At 34.2% G+C, this 22,599-nt stretch overlaps 2 protein-coding genes across 5 annotated transcripts in view; both read right to left on the bottom strand.

Annotated features, from left to right (window-relative positions):
• The window catches only part of LOC142338649 (mitogen-activated protein kinase 14-like), a 48,945-nt gene extending 33,105 nt beyond the window's left edge, over nucleotides 1-15,840 (bottom strand). For all 4 annotated transcript variants that reach the window (XM_075388492.1, XM_075388494.1, XM_075388493.1 and 1 more), the window contains exons 1-2: nucleotides 15,716-15,840; nucleotides 3,374-3,575 (exon numbers count right to left, since the gene is read on the bottom strand). In XM_075388492.1, the coding sequence (XP_075244607.1) occupies nucleotides 3,374-3,564 (191 nt within the window). In that variant the 5' untranslated portion in view covers nucleotides 3,565-3,575; nucleotides 15,716-15,840. The remainder of the gene's footprint in view (nucleotides 1-3,373; nucleotides 3,576-15,715) is intronic.
• Nucleotides 1-22,599, bottom strand: part of LOC142338650 (uncharacterized) — a 385,398-nt gene that overhangs the window by 226,489 nt on the left and 136,310 nt on the right. The gene's annotated exons all lie outside the window — the stretch shown is intronic.

The following is a 22,599-nucleotide window of genomic DNA, read 5'->3' as shown; positions in this document are numbered from 1 at the left end:
AAACCTTTTTAGACACCAGTAAATCTCAAACTTGAAAAAAGACGCAAAAACACTGAATAAAAGCAATTATAAATTTTCATTTGCTGATTTCAGTTAGAAATCACTCATTAGGCCAAATTTTTCAGCAAAAAACAGTAATCAATTCATATGAGATTTTTAACCTAATCTTTCCTTTGTACAATATTTTTTTCTTATGGACGATCAAGAGGAATTAAGAAGTGGCTACTAGAAAAAACCCTTCGTTTTTTTTCAAATGAAAATGTTAACGTAAGTGCTAAGCCTAAATCCTTAAGAAGTAAAGAGAATGATACCTCATTTCAATTGATTTCTGGTCATTATCAGCGCAGTGAAGGAAGCTCTTTCCCACTTGCAACCAATAAAAATTTTAATATCAGCGCCACAACAATTGTTTTTTTTTCTAAACCAAATTCGAAAAAAATTTGGGTGATATCAATCCCATTTACTGATCTACGACTCATAGCAAACTTTTAAAAACTGTGATAAGTTGGAGCCCTATATGGTAGACTTTCAACCTGTAAACCATTTTTATTCACTTAATTTCTATTAATTCATAAACTTTTAAACCACTTTTACATACCCAAAAACGCTCATTATTCAGGCGTAAGTTCGCATTATAGATACATTCAGTGCAAAAATAAGAAGATTGTTCAGGCAAAACTTTGGGAGTAAACCGTGATGCCTGTAAAAAGTTACAACGAATTACCAAGAAAAACAAAATTTGTTCAGTCGGTAACGTCGAAAAAAAATTATCCGTTCTCCTCGAATTGACAAAATGGTACCATTACAATGCACAAATTGTCTTTGCAAAAAAAATCCATTCCATTGCTATACATTGTCTTTTTTGTCTTCTAATCAGATTTTTGAAGTAGTTTATCCCATGCACTAGTCTGCTGTTTTTTAAAGAAAAGTTTTGCCCTATGTGCCAAATAAAAATTGTTTTCAGAAAAATTTTCGAACTGAAACTGAAAACTAAACTTAACAGTTTTTTGCTCTAACTCGTCGCGATGATACCGATGTTCTTGACTGCGTAGAGTTCTTGCCAAGTTTTATCATATATAGAAAATATTAGGTATCTTAATTGATTGAGAGAAAAATTGAATTTTTTAAGTTCAATCAAACAAAATTCAACATAGACAATGATTTCCGCAGCGATCTGCCTCTGAAAATAATATTTATGAGATCTATAGAGAGAAACTGTGCAGAATGGAGGGATTTTTTTTAAAGAATTAAAGTATTTTTCAAAAAAAATTGTTTAGACACCTGCAAATCTCAAACTTGAAAATAGACGCAAAAACACTGAATAAAATCAATTAAACAATTTCTTCTGCTGAGTTTAATTGGAAATCACTCATTAGGTCAATTTTTTCAAGAAAAAACAGTGATGAATTTATATGAGATTTTTAACCCAATTTTTCCTCTGTACAATATTTTTTTCTTATGGACGATTAAGAGGAATAAAGAACTCGCTACTAAAAAAAACCTTCGTTTTTTAAATGGAAATGTTAACGTGAGTCCTAAGTCTAAATTCTGAAGAAGTAAAGAGAATGATACCTGATCTCATTTGATTTGTGGTCATTATCAGCGCAACGAAGGAAGCTCTTTCCGACTTGCAATCAATAAAATTTTTTATGTCAGCGCCACAATAACTGTTTTTTTCCTAAACCAATTTCGAAAAAAGGCTTTGGCTGATGTCAATCCCATTTACCGATCTATAATTCACAGCAATTTTTTAAAAACTGTGATAAGTTGAAGCCCTATATGGTATACTATCAACGTGTAAACCACTTATAATCACTTAATATCCATTAATTCATACTCTTTTAAACCACTTTTATATGCCAAAAACTCTCATTAATCAGGTTTAAATGTGCACTATAGATACATTCAGTGCAAAAATCAGACACCGGTGCAAAATCGAGTTAAAATGCGCGCGAAAGAAATACATAAAAAATTGAGCAGATTCGTGATACATAGCTCGCGAAAAATAGGACACACAGCTTGTATCTCAATTTCGCTGCTAAAAGTCAGACATTTTTGCGAATACGGGCTGCGCATTTCTCTTCAACTTTGCCTGTTTTGCTAAAGCATCTTTTTTTTGCAATATTGTTGCATTATCGTGGTATCAACATATGGAAAACGAGCATGAGATACACAAATCGGGAAAATTTGCCCGTGACGATTTTGGTATACCTTTATGGAGTTATACTCTAAAAAACATCTTTTTGCAATTCTGAAACTTTCATTCAGTGATATAAATCTGCGTTGAGCAAATTAACATTCTTATGAAGTCAATAGTTATCTTTTTATGCCCACTACAAAACAATTTTATCCTCTAGGTACGGTAAAAATTGAAGCGTTTACATTTTTGCAAGTAAAATGCAAGAAGGTTGTACAGGCTAAAAGTTGGGAGTAAGCAGTGATTCCTGTAAAAATTTATAATGAATTACTAGGAAAACCAAAATTTGTTCACTCGATAACGTCGAAAAAAATTATCTGTTCTCGACTTCTACTGACAAAATGGTACCATTACAATGCACAAAATGTCTTTGCAAAAAAACCTTTCCGTTGCAACACATTGTCTATTTTGTACTCTAAACAGAATTCTTCAAAAAAAGTAGTTTTTCTCATACACTAGCTTGCATACTTTATAGCTTGCGATGATACCGATGTTTTTGACTTCGTAGAGTTTTTGCCAAGCTTAATCATATACAGAAAATATTAAAAACCTGAATTGGTTGCGAAACAAAATGATTTTTATAAGTTCAATCAAACAAAATTCAACATAGACAATGATTTCCGCCGCGTCTTACCACGCCGAGGAAATTAATTTTTTTCATAAATCTCTGAGCAAAATAATGTTAATATTTTTCTATTCTAAAACAAAGAAACTTTGTTGAGTGATTACGGAGAAATAAGTCAATCAAGAAAATAAAAATTTTATCTATTCTGATTGGGAATTTATAAAATTTTTAAATTTTGGTACGTCTACAATTTTTCGTAGCGACAGTTTTTGCATGAGAGGTGAAATATGTTAAATTAGCGAAAATGAGCTCAAAAAATATTTTTAAAAAATATTTGCCATATCAGGTGAGACTTTTTGACTCAAGTTATCGGTATATTGTTTTTTACTAATGAAACTGCTATGAGTTCCTGAGTCGTATATGTTTTTAAATACAAATTGAAACAACTCTGTAGCAGTATACTGCCATTTTGGGGTGCATCAATGCATCATGATTAATGAAATAATGTAAAACAATGTTTCAAATGAAAATGGGGAAAATAAATTTGTTGACAAAAAAATTCACAACGAAGCGAAAAAAATTCCAAACTGTAAGGTGCAAATTTTACTTACAAAGTTGGTCCCCATTGTCCTACGTTGTCCAATTCCAAAGAATGAAATCTGCTTTTAATATGGTAAGTTTTGCCCTGAATTGTCCACTCAACAAGCAGCTGTTGACTTGTTGCAGCTATTTGTTTTTCAAGAGTGCCTTCATTATTGGTCGTTTGAAAATTGCTTGCTTCGTCTTCATTTCTGCCTGCCATTTCTACCAACTCTAAAAAATCATATAGAGTGTTTGAATGAGAATTTTAAGTTTAACAAATACAAAAATTGAGTAGACAAAAAACTATTGAGTCCTCTGATAGCCCTGTTTGAGGTTTTAAATCATGAATCATATAACATAGACAAAAATTGGCCATAATCACACACTCTAGAGAAAAAATAGGCCATATTCAATTATGTTCGCTTTAATGCGAACTACAGCAAAATAATTCTGCAAAGCGCGCTCATTTTTCAATTCTGCGAGACCAAGTAAACTCTCGCGACAATGACTTGAAAACCGCAACGATTAGAAATTGCGCTAACAAAGTGACTTTAGTAATTGCAATTGAAAGCCAAAAAAGTTATTTACGTTATCTGCGGCCAATGAGCAGAACTACTGTGTTCAACTCAAATTTCTAGCTTAATTAATTATTTGCCGAGCATGTCAATTCTATGCTTGCAAACCCTATAAAAGAATAACAGTAAAACTGTTATTAGAGATTCACGTAGACGTGTAATTGCCGTTTCTCAACATATGCACACAAAGTTCTCTGCGAGAAACAATTAAAAACAAAATTCTTTGAACTTTAGAATTTGAAATTTTTAACTCAAAGTTTTGATTCTTCACAGAAACATGTCGTCCTGCAAAAAAATAGATTTCAGTAATTGTGATTAGTTTTTTTTGCAAACTGGACTTCCTTGATATTAGCTTTTTTAGGTTTATTTTTCTTTTAATTCTTAAAAACTTAGTAAATTAAGCACTTGAGTTGAGTCTAAAATGCGTCAAACTCAAAATTTTTGACAAAATGAAGTGTTGGTAAAGTAAATTCTTTGGTTCGCAATTTTGTGAAATCACACCCAATTTGAGAAAAAAAACCCAATGCCATCCCGAACCTAACGGCAAACCAATGTCAGTACTAGACAGGTATAACTGCAAGTAGCATATTTCTACTGATTCAGAGTCATGATTATGTCACTATTCAAACTTGGCAGTCAAATTGTAAGTTTTAGTCACCGAGTGCACTTCTTGATACAAATTTTGACCTAGACGTATAGGACTCAAAATTAATGTCCAAAATTACATGTGCAAATAAAAATATAAGTCTCTAAAAAGAGTTCGCGAAATCAGCCAACAAATAGTCCATAAAGTCCGGAAAAGGCTGATAATAGGGGTTCTCTAAGTTTCTATAATAACCACTAACTAGCATAAATTTATAAGAAAAAAACTGCAGGCAGTAGAGGTACTGGATGGTATTCAGGTATTGTCTTTGTTGTCCGATCTCAATTATCACTCTGGCTCGCTTAAGGTTCCATTTTGGGATCGATATTGAGGCCAAAAGACGGTTCCGACTGCATTTTCCGTGGAACTAAAAACAATCTGTCTGCGGGTGCGGAAGTCATTTTCAAAATTTTTCCGCTGTTGTGACATGAGATTTCAGTGAATTGATTATTTGATCAAGATCAGAAAATTTTGTGTGAATTGGGCCGAAAACGAGTAGAACGATTGACAAAAGGCTGAAAAGGACTTAAAAACATCTGAAAGGACCCAACGTAAACTCCCTCAGTCTTCTCCCGGACTTGAGTCTCAGAGCATTTCAGCACTGAAACATTGTATTCCAATTGAATATCGTCGGCCCAGTAATGTATCAGTGTATCCTAAGAGCATGTTGCTACCTCATTATGTGCAGTGTACTCGCATCATAGATACTTTTTTCTGAAAATAGACTGTACATCCTCGGTTTTGATTCTCATGATGTTCATAGTAAATTCACGAAAAAGATTGAAAAATTTGAAAAAAAATTTGAAATTTTGGGCGATGCACTTTTTGAGCATGATGACTAGATTACTACCTTAAAACATTGAAAACAACGTTTTATTCTTAAAAAAAGTACACGCCAAAACCAGAAAATACACGCCGAGTGCCAGGAATCTGCCAAATTTCGACCAAAATTGCAGATTTTTAGTTTTTATTTCAGATTGTAATGAAATTTTGTACGACTGTCTTAGTTTTAGCTCCGAAAACAGATACAATTCGGAGCCGAAGATATATAAATGGAATACAACGTTTCTGATTACCGATCGAACGAAACGAACCTTCCGAATGAACGAACAAAAGTGTTTCGTTCATGCATTAATTCACCAACCTCCCTCACCATCAGTATGTATTTGTACTGGGGGGTATTGGTACGGGGGGGGGGGGGTGGGCGTCCATAAAGTAGGGGGGGGGGCGTAGTAAAGTATTTGGGTCTGAATCCATTAACGATTTGAACTGTTTTCATGCAGTTAGTTGAGCAGTATTAGTAGTGATAGTAAATGATCAAAGTAGTGTCATGATCAGAACCATGGGGATAGCAAACATCTTGATAAGATTTTTATCAGACCTTACACGATAAAAAGTCTGTCTTATGTGAATTTTTCTATTGTAAAATCTGATGCAATACTGATGAGATTACCATCTTAAAACTTTGAAAATAACATTCTATTATTAAAAAAAGTACCCGCCAAAACCACAAAATACACGCCGAATGCCAGGAACCTGCCAAAATTCGACCAAAATTGCAGATTTTTGTTTTTATTTCAGATTGTAATGAAATTTTGTATGATTGTATTAGTTTAAGCTCCGCAAACAGATACAGATCTGAGCCGAAGATATACAAATTGAAAACCGTGTTTCTGAATACCGAACGAACGAAATGAACTTTCCGAACAAACGAACAAAAAGTTTTCAGGGGTATTTTTAGGGGGGTGTGCGTGTCCATTAAGTAGGGGGCGTAATAAAGTATTTGGGTTTGAATCCAATGACGATCTGATTTGGCTTCTTGCAGTTAGTTGAGTAGTAGTGGTAGTAATAGTAAAAGATCAAAGTAGTGTCGTGATCAGAACCATGGGCATAGTAAATATCATTATAAAAAACCATGATTCAATTTTGAAATATTATCAGGCTCATGTCAGGGCTAATACCGTTTGGTGTTAGTGTGGAATCAGTTTATAAGGACCCCGGAATTGGCTGAAAAATTACATAAAAGATTTTGGCACACGTTAGAAAATAGCACAAGTTCAAAAATCTCAATCAAATATTTTTGTAAAGATTGTTTTGAATTGAAAATAAAACTACAAGGTTTATTCAACTAATGCGAGAGCTGTAAGATTTTTGTTGAGACTTGCTCAGTACTGTAAAACCAGAATAGACGTCTAATTAGACGTTCCCAGTACTGATAATGACACTATCAATGCGTTGCCTGACTAAGACTAAAGATTAAGCGTCGCCTGACTAACACTTTGTTAGACAATTTTTCAGGTCTTACACGATAAAGTTTTTTATCTTGTGTGATAAGATCTTACACGCTGAAAGTTCAGTTATTGTCAGATTTTACAAGATAAAACTTTTTTTTGACATAAAATGTTTATCGTGTAAGATGTTATAGGAATCTTATAAGATCTTGTATGACATGCATTCGGAAAGCTATTCTCAGCTAGACTTATAAGATATTGTGAAAAAAAATTCTTTCCTTTGTGAACTTTGGCGTGTAAGAACTGATAAGATACTTATCATATCTCATAAGATAAAAGTTCAGCAAACTGGAATTATTATCTTATAAGATCCTGTCCTACTCTATTAGATTTGTGTATGCTTTCGCGGTGCGAGATTGTTTTACTTTGCGAACTGGATTTTGCGGTGCGAAACCACACGTTGCTTATTTCACTAAACTTACGGCGCGTGATCAAGAAGAGAGAAAGCAACTGAATTTGAACTGAACAAATGAAATTATAACTGAAGTGCTTACAAACAAAGTGTGAACGTATGATCAGACATGTCTGATCAAGAGGCGGGAAACAAAAGTTGAAATGAATAAAAAGCAAATCTTGGCAGGAAGTTTGAACAAAATTGATTAACAATGAATGAAGGGCAAATTAAAATGAACTAAAAAAATACACTGTATAAAATTGTACTGCACCAAATAAATAATATGAAGATACATTCTCAGGTATCACATACCACTTGTTGCAAAAAAAAATTTTTTACTTAAAGAGCATTTTCATCTGTGAATATAATACTATAAACAATATTTACAAATCAATAATTGGTCCCCGGATGAATAATAAAAACAATATATGTACTGGTTATTATAACTATTAAAAAAGATATGATATTGAAAATATGAGTTCATGAGTTTTAAACTTCGAATGACATACATCAATATTTCAATCCACTCCATACACCGTCATTGATTTAATATCTTCAGTGAGATTTGGGGTCTGCTGATCAACTAGGAGCTGAACTCGCGTGTCGGTTGCGATACTTGTCCAATCATTCGAGAAATATTATCCTCCTCGGGTAGCTGGTCCGCAATTGTCTGTACGTTTTCAACCACCTTTCCAGATGGGGGTTGATAATTCGGATATCATCTGCCCTGCAAGATTGTTTTGGCGGCGCTGCAATCTTTGAGTCCGATGAGGAGTTATCGGAACCATACGGGGGACTACATCGGTTTCTACCGGAAGAGCGTTTGTTCTGCGTTGATGGGGCTGCTGGTGCGACTTGTTGAAGAAATGACGGGGAAACCGAAAAATGTGTAAAAACTAATTCGCTGTGCGAGTCAGCTTGGTCAGTGTTGAGGTGATTTCGCAGCGCGAAGAGGTTGGCACTTTCGGAATACGCCCTCGTTTTTTGCGTGAAATGTTTGAGCGTGAGTAGGAAACTCCGCTACCAGGCTGTCGTCTGCGGTGTTTCATTTGTTTTTCTCCCTTTATCTTTCGAGAGAAATTCTTTATAAGGCTTTGGATCTGTTCGTGGATAAGTTATTTGCTGACTCCCCGTCTGTGCTCTGCATCTCATGTTCATTCTCGTCCCCCGTAGCCAGAGTCATACCCATCTTAACTTCGATGTCACTCTTGTAGCCATTGATTCATTTGTCATCGCGTAGGATGTTTTCAGGAGTAACAGTATACTATTCTAAACATTGGTATATAATATTCTCGTATAAGAGATTAGATAGCTTATGTTTAGTCAAAATTACACTCATCAGGATATTAGGTTTTCTGCCAAAATGCGCTTCGAAGGGCGAAGTCTTTTTGTTTTCTGTATAAATATTCGCAATCGGTGAAGAATAATCCTTATTGCATGCTTTATATTGAATGAGCTATTAGCCGATTTTTTTCCTGTGATACATGCTAGTTTATTCTTAATCGTCGGAATTAATCTTTCTACCAAACCAATAGCACAATGATCGTTAGCTGGAGCTTCAATAATTTCAATGTTATTTCGTTTGAAGAAGTTTTTTACTTGAATCCCAACAAGACATTTTTCTTGACCCAAACGAATAGAACGGGGAACTCAGTGGTTTTCGGTATAAATATCTAAAAATTTCAACACATTAGGAACGGTGGCTCTATCACAAAAACATGCTTATAGCATATTTAGAGAATCGATCTATAGCAGCTAAGAAAAATACTTCATTCCCCTTTTCATCATCCGAACTCAATTTAAAAGTCCTGGTGCAGTTCTACACATGGTATATGGGGTTGAATTTGCCTGGCGGGAATAACAGACTTACGATTTTTACCGATTGCCCTGATTAATGTATGGCCACCATCAGTGCGTGGCCATGCATATCGTTCCCCGGATACCTGCGCTGCTCGCATGTATATCCTATATCAAAGCGTCGCAGAGAACTTTGGGGATGGCTATTTTTTGTCTATGCAGACGCAGCCAGAGAATCTACGTCTTTCCAATAAGAGCGATTACATGGATTAAGCTTTTTGAGGGGTGTTTCATTGTGATTTAAAAGATAGTCACGGGCTTTTTTTAGGAATGCGTCTTTACCAGTGAGTGAAGCACAGAGGGGTTTACTAAAAATCTTGCCTATGATGTTTTCGTGTAGGTATTTGAGGGCTAGGTGTTAGGGGAGTGCTGCTACCGGATGATGCTGCTGGGGAACTTGGGGTAGTTGGGGTAAGTTGAGGGTTCTCATTGCCAGAGGAGGTCAGTGGAGTTGAATGTGGATTCGCGGGGTGGGAGGAGTAATTAAATCGAACTCAATTTATTCGCTTTTTAGAAGACATTATAGTTTTGTTTAAATCGATGAAGTTGATATCCGATTTATTAGTGGAATCAAAAGGGAGATTGAAATTGAGCTTTACACGACTGAATTCTACGACTAAAATCTAGAGTGATGTGTGGCAAAAACCACTGATTATTTTTGGGTAGTGACTTTGGCAAATATTTCTGGCTTGACCCTTAGTTGGCGGGAAATTTTGCTTAGAGAAATGAGTATCACGCCCTGCAAAACTTTTTATTCCGACTTTGGAAAGATTGCTTGAATTGATGTGAATTCCGCTTAGCGAGTGGAGTGAAAATTGGTTTTTGCGGTGCGGGGTATACATATTTAGAATTGTTGAAATTACAGCTAGTATTTTTAAATCAATTTTGCGGAGCGGGCGATAAATTAAATTCATGTGTATGTGAGCGAGTGGCAAGTGTGCTAAATGTTTTAAATTATATTAATCGATTTTTTAGCAGGTTCAATTTTAGGTGCGATTTTGGGTGCGAGATCAAGTGCTTGGAACAGAGTACGTAAATGAGATACGGATTGACTAAAATTTACTTTTAATGAATTTGAGGATGCCGAAATGAGATCTAGTTTGGCGACAATAAGTTCTTCCTTGTATGCGGAAACTTATTTTAGCTTTTTGATTTCGATTTTGTGAAATGTAGTCCACTAATCCCATTTTTGACCATGGCTTATGTTAAATATCGAATTGAAAAGGTAAAAGTCAATCTATCCAACAGGTTAAGCGACTATTGTATGATTTATTAGAACAATTTTCTTCAATATGGAAAGAAAAGCTCTGTGGTTTTTGACTACTGTAAAGTTTTTTCCGTACAAAAATTATTTGAAATATCCATTAGACACAACTACCCCAAAAATTTCTAATGTGTTAACACTGCATCTCTCTTTGCAAGAAATTAAAAATCGGGATGTAACGCAATCGGTTTCCATCCGTCGACTGTTAATTGTTCGAGTGCCACCCTAAGAAAAGAATGAGATGCATCACATTTCACGTGTGTTTCGAGTTGCGGGTTGTAGTGACTAATTTCAGTGGCGTTCACAAAGCGTTACTTTATTTCAGAGACATATTCAAGATAAGTTTAGCTGATTTTTTCAATAAAGGATGTAATGGATGGCTTATTTGTGCAAGATTTGGAATAAAATTATTAATGTAGCTAATGTAGTGTACCGATCTCAGAAAGGATAGAAATTTCTTTAACGTCTATGGCGCTTCGAGAGTTAAAATAGCTGAAGTCTTGCTCTCGTGGGGCGAAATACCAGATTGTGAAATATGATATCCGAGCCAGTCAAATTCTAATTTCCAAAAATGACTTTTTGTAGATTTAGAATTCACTTAAGATTTAGAATTCACCTAAGATTTTTTTCATCCAAACGTTTAAGAAAATTCAGAACATACTGTTTGCGCTTTTCTTCCGATGCTTTTTTTTATCAATTAGGAGGTCATTGAGAAAACAGATGGTATTCTTTAAACCAATTAAATATAGTCCATGGCTTTTTGAAATTCCGCTGGCTTATCTGTTCAACAGAAAAACCCAGTTTGCAATCTGTCTGTACCGGTCATATTGACGCTGGTTATTTTAAAATTGCAATGATTAGCTAAATTGTGGTTTAAAATATTAGACGGTACGCGTACTTTAAATCTAGCGTAGAGAAATTAATAGTGTTTTGCAACGCGGAAGCATTACTTTGTTGAAAGACATATTCGATAGGAGTATCGATCTTAGGCAATTGATATTTATTTTTGTGAATGGCTTTATTTAATATTTTTGAATCTAGTGCAAGTTTAATTGACTGGCCTTTTTTAACGTTAACCACAATTGGGGAGATAAAATTCTTATCAGGGCAAATAGTAAGTTTTATTATGTGTTTTCTAATAAGTTTTTCGGTCCATTATTAACTTTATCTTGTAAAGTAATGAGTTAAAGAGTATGTGTCTACCTTTGCGATGTCTAGGATGAAATTTTTTGTGAAATTTTGATTTTGCAACATTGTATTTTGAACGTTCAATACGGGATATTAGGTTAAGGAATAATAACGCAATATTTTCTTTAAATTCTGAATATGGTGAAATTGTGTTGACTTGGTTACCTGAAGACGAGTAGTATTGCTGCGTCCTAGTTAATGATCTTAGGCCGTCAGCAAAAGCCGTGAATGTAGCCGAACGTGAGTTCCAACCGCTACTCGATACAGGAGTTTGTATTTTGCCTACAATACGAATTGGTTCGTTCGAGAAAGTTCTGAGATGTGGGTTTGAATTGTCGCAAATCCAGAATGCTTGTGGACTGCTAATAACCACCTGCGACAAAAGCGATTGGACGCATTCCTGGAGTCCGCGAGAAGTGTAGTTGAAATGATGCCAATTTTGATCGCCCTGTTCAGAGGTTCTACTTTTGCAAAATCATTTTGAATGAGAGTGAAAATATTTTCCTCCCCGTTGCTATAGTCATATTTGTAGAGTTTTGAAGACTGTGTTTTCGACAAACTTTGGCTAAATGATTTAGGAAGCCGCTGTTATTACATGATCTGCCCTTAGCAATGCATTTATACCGATGGTTTGGGGGCCAGTTTCTACCACCATTTGAACAATAGAGAGGTGGGCGATTGCCTTGTTTGTGGAAGTTATTCGAGAGCGACCAGTACGATGCTGGATACGGGAAACTGAATTGCATTTAGGCTAACCGGGTTGAGGGTCTTATTATGTTGTTGTATTTGATTCTGATTTCGCATCCCAAGTTCCACGTTTATTGCCAACATCAACGCTTGTTTCGGCTCCACTGTCTGTTTAAGGAGTTCTTTTTGAAAATCTGGATCAAAAAATTTGGTGATGAACACATCACGTATCATGGTTTCCTCCTTGTTCTCAACAACACAATTTTCCGCAAGTTATTCGAGCTTTCCGTAGAATTGTTTGACAGTTTTTCCTTGGAGTTACTTCGTGATCAGGAAAACATGACGTTCGAATGTAATGTTTCGGGGTCGTATGTGAGCAGCCTCCACTAGTTTCCAGAATTCAGCTGTGGACAAGCCATCGATCATTATATGTGGGTTTTTGCAATTCAGGATTCTTCTTCCTTCCACCCCGATACTCAGATACAGTAAAAAAAACCGTTTTTGATCCGCGAATGGCCAAGGTTTGTCCCCGCAAATGATGCCAATTTCGATTAGTCTTTGACAGTTATTCTGCCAATTCATCTTCTGTTGTGCATTACGAGCGTTTCGTTCTCTCTCGGACTGTGCAGAAGAACCAACAATTGTCTCCTCGTAGATGGGTTCCAATAGAAGGTCAACCATCTCTGGTATCGGGCCGCGGAGAGTATCAAGAATGACATTTTTTGCAAGAAACGCCAGTTTGTATTGAACTCTCCACTTCTCCCATCTTAGTGGTTGGTCGGGTGTTGATGTATCCCAGAATGCGTCAGTTCCGAGTAGTGTTCGCTTGTCTGCTGACTGCGCTATGTCGTACACTATTGGATTTGATTATGCTTTTGCGGTGCGAGAGCGTTTTACTTTGCGAACTGGATTTCGCGGTGCGAAATCACAAGTTGCTTTTATCACTAAACTTGCGGCGCGAGATCAAGATGAGAAAAAGCACATGAATTTGAACTCAATAAATGAATGTATAACTAAAATGCTGATCGTATGATCAGACATTTCTTGTGAACGTATTTGATCGTATGATCAGACATGTCTGATAACGAGGCGGGAAACAAAAGATAAAAGGAATAAAAAGCAACTCTTGACAGGAGGGTTGAAAAAATTTGAATAACAAGGAATGAAGGGCATTCAACAATGAACTGAATAAATACACTGTATTAAAATTTACCTACCGAACCGAATAATTAATATGAAGATATATTCTCAAGTATCACAGATCTGATAAGTATCTCATCAGCTCTTACACCATTATAGTTCATGTAGGGCAGAATATTTAACGTGTAAGACCAGATAAGGTCTTACACAAAAAAGATTTTCGATCAGCATCTTATTAGATCTTACACGATAAAAAATCCAGAATCATTCAGGTACATATATATATATATATATATATATATATATATATATATACATATATATATATATATATATATATATATATTCATATATATATATATATATATATATATATATATATATAATCATAATAATTGTCGTCGACCTTTCCTATTAGACCGTCCTTGCTACAAGCGATTTGTAATACAAGAATGTTTCATCAAATTCTCCAGAGCTAATTTGTTCTGATGATCGGTTGTTAGTTTTACATCCAGTCAATCGACACAGAATCCTTTCAGCGGCGATTACCTTTTATAACCATGAAATTAGATATCTTTCCTAGGTATAGTTATGCTAATTGCACTTGTTGTTAGTTTCAACAACAAATTAAAATGTTGGTTTTATTTCATTTATTTTGGCATCAGACACTTTTTGATTGGCAATTTGAATCTAACCCGAATTTTCAGACAATAAGACACAAAATCCAGCCAAGCGACTCAAATCTGCGGACGGAATTCAGGACTCAAAGCAAGCGCATGTCTTATTTTTTTGAGGCCGAAAGCCTCAACCACGAAGTACGAAGAATGTGTTTTGAGAAAAAAAGAACTCCAACAAGATTTTCATGATTTCGCAAAAAATTAAAAATTTTTGAATTCCCAAAAACAAGTATTCCAAAAGCTTCAGGAAGCCAAGCCATAACTAAATGTTACAATTTGCAAGTAATAATACCCCAAATTTGAAGAAAAACTGCATCAAGACTAAGAAAACGTATTGCAACACTAAATTTTCTCATTTTTTAAAAATTTACATCTAATAGCTTGAGGAGCGGGCCAATTTCAGTAACCAATTAAAAATGGTTGTCAAGAAAAACTTACAATCAACAAAACGCGAAATTGATCGTATAAATTGGCTCAGTAGTTTAGCAAAAACCACCAGAAATGGGAATCGTGCCCCCGAAACATTTCTAATGTACCCCTTTTGAAGTATTGACCTGAAGGAAAAACTTTTTCTTTTATGACTTTTCCTATAGATAGGTGATCCTACAAAAAAATGGAGGACATGCAACAACTCTTTGACTCAGAGGGTCGAATTATAATTTCGAATAAGCCAACGAATTTTGAGAAACAGTTGACGAAATTGCAAAACGTGATGTTATATATCACTAATCGTACATTTCTCTATATCATAGGCAACCATAGCCTAGAAAACGCTTTTTTCATCACTTTGACCCGCCTAAGCCTAACAGAAGAGAAATTATAACAAATTTTGGAAAAAAAACAGACGAATTTTTTCTGTTTCTGAACTTCACATTTCTAATGGACCCCCATTTTGAAGTATTGACCTGAAAGCAAAACTTTTTTGTTCATTCATTAAGCCACATTTAATCTACAGCTCATGGGAGAAGGTCCCCAAAAAGGCAAAAAGAAATAACGATGCAAAGTTGGGATCACAAGTTGTTTTTGGTCTACCTGAGTCTTTTCACTACTTGAACGAGCCAAAGTCGGGATCATGAACTTGTTTGGTCTTTCTGAGTCTTTTCATAAAATTAACGGGCCAAACTCTGCATCATATCGCATTTTGGTCTGAACGGGTCTTTTCATAAGCGTTTTTGAACGAGCACATTGACGCACCAAAAGTTTGAACGATTCAAAGTCTGGATCATGGGCATTTTTGGTGTGCCTGGGTATTTTCATAAGCAAAAATAGTCTGGATCGGTATTTTCATAGATCATTTTGAACGAGGACCTCAACCTGGGTTCCCCCCATTGCTTTGCACGTCCCCCAGTTACAAATTATATGTTGTTATATAGCACGTTACTATGTAACAAATAGCACGTGCGCCGGGGGGGGGGGGCGTAAAGCAGATATGCCAAGCCCAATAAGCTGGTGGGGGGGGGGCAAACAAAACGGAATAGATCCGGCAATTTTTGCTCAAACATAAGACTAAGGGCTAAAATTTGTTCAGGTGAAGAGGAAACGTTTGTGAGGGAATATTGAGCATGTCGCTTATTAGGGTCTTACTCTCTCATTTTTCTGGCTTCGGGTTTTGAACTACTTCACTATTTCTCAAAAGTAGAAATAATTGAACTCACCTGTTGACGAGCTGCCTACTTTAAATTCAATTTAAATTGAAGTCGTAGAAAAATATCACAATAAGGCAAATCAAAATTCCGGCGAAAGAGAGTAATGAAAATAAAGTGTTTGCATGTTGTCAAAGAGAGCTTGTATGTTATCCAAACATGCTTTATTTACCATTAAGTGGTGATTGTATGACGTCATCTCATTCATGAAATAATGTATAAACTTTATGAAGTGAGCAACATAAAATTTTTCTGGAAGTGACAGGAAGCAGGACGCAGGAAGAGCAATGACTGATGTCAGCAACATTAAAATTACCAGATCAAAACCCTAGTAAAAAATTAATGGAAAATTTGAAAATATTCATAAGAAACTCGTAAATATTTTCAAAAAAAGGAGCACTATTTTTAAAAATTGTTGCTAAAAATTCCGAAAGTTTGACATTCAATTGTAAAAGTTTGTAAACTTTTCCAATATTTTGTATAAAGCTGTAAACACTTTCATTAATTTACAACATGTTGCAAATTTTTTCATTTCTTTATGGACAAGATTTAAAAATTATTGTAAACTGTTGCAATTTTTTTCAAAAAAAACATCAGAAAACACTAATTAATCGCTGTTGAGACTCCGTCAAGCGCAATTGAGCCTAGCAACCTATCCTGTGCTAAAACAAACAGCTCTAAAAATTTTAAAACACAAAAAAATAAAAGAGATCACAGGAAGAGCCACGAAAAGGCATCAGAACTATCAATCTAGAGCATCAAGAAATCTATTCTTCTTCTTCTTCCATGTTTTTGTTAATTCCTCAAAATATTTTGTTTTCTTTCTGTTGACTGCTTCCGTTTCCAGATCGTTACTTGTGTCGTTCCCGGATATGTCCTGTCCTCGGGTGTTGTCAGATCCCGAAGAAAAAAAAAGAAAACTGAACACATCAGAATAGTAGCTAAAAATCTTGAACAAAAGTGTCTGGTTATCCCCCCCACATCGAACCAAAGCAGACCAGGACAAAAACAAAGCCCAGAAAACTAAAACGTAAGGCCTGTTCCTAACACCTAAAGGCGCAGGGGAAGAAAAAACGGGAAAGAAAAACCGGCACAGGCAAAAAGAACCCTCAAATCTAAAACCTAAGCATCCAAGAGCAAGAGAAAAGCCAAGCCAAGAGCCTAGCGGAGAAGGAAAGCGCAGAAAAGTTGAAAAAGCTTCAATTTCCTTCAATTTTGGTTGCATTCCCAACTAAAAACCGCAATTCTTACGAAATATCACCGTATATCACAAATCTAACATTATTAGCTATCTGTATTGTTAACATCTTGACCCCTAAAAATTTTGTAGAAGTTTATAAAATATAAATTATTATTGGTCATGTAAAAATTTACAACAATATAAAAACGTTTTGAAAAGATCCCTTAATAAGGACATTTTGAAACAAAAGACTGGCATCATTGAAACACATCGCTGGATCCCTAATTTTCTGTTGTACATCTTTCTCTAATTGTATCATCTTCGTAGAAAACTTTTCAAAATTTTGCAAATTTTTATAATCAATACATTATGCAGGTCAGTAAAACAAATTTTTGTAAATAATGCTTTATTTGAAAAACATTTAAAAATTTTGTACAAATTATTCATTACTTTCGGCTAGGTATCAGCATAATAAAGGAGTTTACTGAAAACCCTCAGCACAGTGAAACGATGAAAAATAAGACAGTTATTCAAATAAAAAGTCTGAAAATGTCATTGAATTGTATTGAGCATGCCTTCTACAATTTTACGCAAAACGTATAACTGGTGAAATTTTTTCAGTTTTGAGTTCTGGTTTTCTAAACGTTCATTTTGTACTAATACTGCTCAGATGTATTGAAAATGAATAAACTTCCTTCAGTTTGAGTTTCAATTCAGTTTCTAAATGTTCTTCATTCAGTTTGAGTAATAATTTTTTTAGGTTCAAATAGTTCGCTTTATTCTTTTTCAATACATCTGAGCAGTTTGGCACATATTAGTCAACAGCAACTTTAAATTCAACAACTAAACAAAGAGAGAATGGTATTAAGAATTTGAACTGAGCATCAAAGAAACAAAATGCAGCAATCTTCCAGCGAAAACCTTCCACTGGTAAAAATTTAGAAGCAAATTGACAACAAATCTGTCAAATTTTCTAAATGTTGTGATAAAAGTTATGTCAACTGTGTGAAGCTATTTCAGCCAAAAACAACAAAAAGACTTTATGTAATGAAAAACAAACCGCAATTGACTTCCTTGTGCTAGAGAAAGTCAAATTATATTATCTTAAAACTGATAAAAAATGCGTTAAAATTCATCACGAAAGTTGATTGCTGATATGAAAGTATATTCAATCACGAAAAAGGTTTTGTAAATGCTCCGCTAAACAAAAATTTTCATCGCTTGATGAAAGTTTTTTTCAGTCTTTTTCTCAAAAGGAAAAATTGACAGAAAGCAAAATCCACTCCCTATCCCCGCGTTTCACTTTTTTTCAGCAACTTGACCAAATAGTTTAGTTCTGTTTCGCTCAATTTTCTGTATCGAGATTTATTAGCGAAAAATAGAAGGGTTCCACAGATACTCCATTTCAGTCGTAAAAACAAGTTATTCAAAGCTAAATGAAATAAATTGAAAAATCTGCGCCGTTTCAGATAAATAAGAGTAAATGCCGACAAATATTTTTTGTCAGAGGAAACTTGAAACTAAAGGGATCGAAACTGGACAAATAAAATTTTCTGGTGATGGAAATAAAGTTAAAGGCTCTTTTCCTGAAGAAATTTGGTTTTCTATGATACAGAATCTTATAACTAACAAACAACGCAAGATTTAGAAGTTAAATATCTAATTTATTTACAATAGAGTTATGAAAGAAGAAATTTATTAGAAAAAGTGTGGAAAGTATCCTGCTTAGAAAACTGCACGACAAAATAATTTCCCAGAAACTTTGCGTAACGATTATTTCAGAAAGCATTACTTCTTACTTAAAATGAAAAAGTTTTCAATAATTGAAACCTGATTTCTTACTAATTCCTGTTTTCAAAATATAAAAAGAGGAGGCAAAAATTTTAGAACACTTAATATGTTTTTTGTTGTTTTTGTTCCTGGTTTTTTTAATATGTGTGATCGAATATCAACGAATTCGAGAATTCGAAAAATTTTTGCAAAAAAGGATGTTTCGTTTTTCTTCCTTTTTTAGCATTTCGGTTTTATTGGTAGAGCATTATCATTTTTCATCAGTAGAGTATCAGTACTTTGTTTTATTTCAGTTTCCTTGAGCAGATTAATTCCGTTCCACTAAAATTGAATATTTTGCGTTGTTTAGTTTTTTACGTAAGCAAAATTTCAACCGTAGCAACCATACCACAAACCGCGTTAAACGTTTTAACAGTATTAAAGAAATCTTAGTTGAATTGTTTCTCAACAAAATTAACGATCAATGAAATAATGTGAAAATACCAATTTTTTTGCTGTTTTGGGCCTTCAAAGAAACCGGTAGAAAAAACTTTGATACCAAAGGTTTGCAAATAAAATTTTTTTTCTGACGAAAATGAGGTTGTGTCTCAATAGATGACCGCTTATAAAATTATTTCAACACACCATTTTTTATTACTGTTGGTCTCAGTTCTGAAATGCTACCAACAAAATCTTGTATCTTAGAGCAGTTTACAAGAGAAATATAAGGTGAATGGTAAAAATATCAAAAACTTGTTTTCAGTGGAATATGGATCAAAATTATATGCATTCCTCTGGCCTGGCAAAAATGTGTAAACCTGAAAAAAATCTGATGTCTGTGTTGCAAATTTCCAAGTAAAAAGAATCTCAGACAATTGGACGCCATTTATATCACAAAATCGAAAAATGAACATAATCAAATTCAATCATAAACTTTATCATACGAAATCATTAAAAAAGGCGTCGATTGCTACTCATTATTTTTTTGCTTAGTATAACAATTTTACAGTCTGGCTGAAAAATGATTCATTGAAACAACAAATAGGTCCAAAACACTGGCTAATTTACTTTTCAATTGATGTTGAAAATATAGATAAAAGATATTGTATAGTTGACTGCATTAACCGTCCATGTTGACAAATGTTTGTTGCTGGATCGCTATTTTTTAAACCCACAAGCTCTGAGAAACTGATCTTCTCTCTGCAAGTGTGCCTTGTGTTCCAATAAGTCAGTATTAAAATTTCAGAGGTGTGCTCATAATCTTACAAGTTCAATTGCTGAAACTTCTTTATGATATCGAAATATGTACTGCTTTCATCTGATAAAAAAGATCACGTTTCAACTTAACTTAATTTCAAATAAACACAGGAATTGAATAGAGCGTAATAAAACCTGAGAAGCAAGCATAGTAAGCTGGAACAGGCAAAGAATTGGTTTGTTAGCTGAGAAAAAGCAGACATCAGAATAAAAAATCCATAGAAGTGCAATCGTCAACCAATAATGTGAAAAATTAAATCAAATCATGGTTTAAAAATGCAAAACAGAAATATTAAAAAAAGAAAACTTTGACAAAATGATTATTTTATCATTATACCTTACCTACCCCCCCCTCCCCCCAAAAATAAAAATAGACAGACCAACACACACATACACACACAAACACAAACACACACAGACACACACACGCACAGACGCGCACACACACACACAGACACACAAACACACACACACACACAAACAAACACACAAACGCGCGCGCACGCCCACACATCCGGGTTGCTCATCATACAAATTTCTTAGTATTCATACTAGGTCATATATGACTCTTAGTAATCATACTAGGTCATGCAAGTTTGGTAGTCTAACAGAGATCAAATATGATTTCCTAGAAATCATAGAGGGATAATACAAAAAAATTCAAATTCTAAAAACTGTATAGTTTTCGTTTTCTAACGTTGAAATTTTTCTTGGAAATCATACAAGGTCATATATCACACATAAAACATTGACTGGTGTCACAAATTTTTCCATAATGTAGACAGAAGACTTGAAAAAAATATTATACCGCAGTTGCAATATACATCTGAATCTTTTGGTGCTAAAAGAATAATTTGCAATCTGAAAATAATCAACAAACGAATTTTTTTCCAAAAAAGATATTCAGAACTTTTTTAAATAAATGAGCATTTATACGTATTAAATGGCTTCAGAGAACATCAAAACTTTAGTTATCTTTTTGAACAAACTCTTTAATTTAGTTCCCGTCTTCCAAATGATATTGTACGTTAGGGTCTTTTGGATGCTGAGAATCACATATAAGATGTTTTACAAGTGAAATTTAAAAAAAATATAAATGTCAAAAGAGATTTATGAAAATAGATGTATGATTCCTGGTAATCATTCTAGGTTCATATTTAAATTCTTGGTAATCATTTAAGGATCATGTATGATTTCTTAGTCGTCACACAAGGATCGTACTAGGAAATACTTTATGACACACACGCACACACACACAAACACACATACACTATATGTTTTGTCATAATTGATTAATTGGAAGCTCATTAGATCTACTGCTTTTGGATTATCATACATTCCGCATAAATTCGCCAAACAAAATCTAGCGTATTTCACAATATAATACATAAAGTCTCAATTCAAGTTGACTCATCAAGGGATAGATGTAATCTCTATCCAGTTGGTCAAGATGAGTTCGAATGGCGAGGCTCTGAGAAATAGGAAGATACATTTTAAAATTCCATTTATTCGAGAAAAAATTTGCCAGACAACTGTTTTTGAAAACAACTTTTTTCTAACTTCAAAGATTTTGACTTTACTTGAAAGATGGACTGAGTAATAGACTATTTCTATGTCTCATTTTATGCTCTAATTTGTTTTGTCACAATAGATTGTTGTATCCACAGTGTACACTTTGCCAATTTTGGAAAATTATTGTTTATATCGACTGCCTTTTTCTTTTAGAGCCTGTTATTTTTTATGGCTGAGCCATAGGTAAGATGATAAAATTCTGATTTTCCAATTTTCAAAAAATCGCTCAGTTTTGATAACAAAACAAATTGTAGCAAAAATTTAGCTTTTTTATTAAAAAATGATTGTAGGAAAGCTTGAAACTTTTCTTCCCTAAAATATTTTGCAACTGGTTTGTTCCGAATTGTGTAGGTTGTCTACAAAAACAACTTAGTTCAAAATTAGAATTTATCGGACGAGTACAAAACATTGGTTTTTCTGTATGAAAAAATACTTCTTTGTATGATTTCTATTGTTTTTGCTCTATACCAAGAAATTCGATATTCAGTTCTTTCCACCTGTGAATAGTATTAACTTTCCTGCTAAAAAATTTTGTTTTTGCAGTTTTTGAGATGTGCTGGTGAGTTTTTCTCAACTTTTATTTTTTCTGAAACCTGTTTTGTTCCTTTTTTCTCAACCATCAATAAAAAATGCAGATTAGAAGTTTTATGCGATCCTTATTTTTGTTATGGCAGCTTTGGTCGACTGATATGTTTTGCTAACTTTTTAATTAAAAGTGGTATCATTACCCAGCTCTTGAAAAACTGGAGTGGTGGTCGAAGGGATTTTTAAAAGTGTTTCTTTTTTTGGAGGAAAATTGACTCATTTTTTTCAGAGTTAATCGAATATTTGACATTTTCACGCTTCCAGGTACGTTTTATGACCATTTATTGTACATTTTAATTCCAAGATATTTTAAGCGCTGTAGTAGCGTTATTTGAGAGGGGCTCATATTGGCTTTTGAAGAGGAGTTATGGCATTATTTGGTATTATAAAACTTTTGGTATTATAATCTGTTCAATTTCACTGGTACATGATGAAAAAATTATCTGCTGCTTGTCAAAAAAATTAAGTCTATTTGGTGGAAAAAAGTCAAAGTAAGAGAGAGAGAGAGAGAGAGAGTGAGAGAGAGAGAGAG

Source organism: Convolutriloba macropyga, chromosome 4 (genome assembly GCF_964194025.1).
Source record: "Convolutriloba macropyga chromosome 4, txConMacr16.3, whole genome shotgun sequence".
NCBI classification, from domain to species: Eukaryota; Metazoa; Xenacoelomorpha; order Acoela; family Convolutidae; genus Convolutriloba; species Convolutriloba macropyga.
This window is presented reverse-complemented; position numbering and strand designations above follow the sequence as displayed.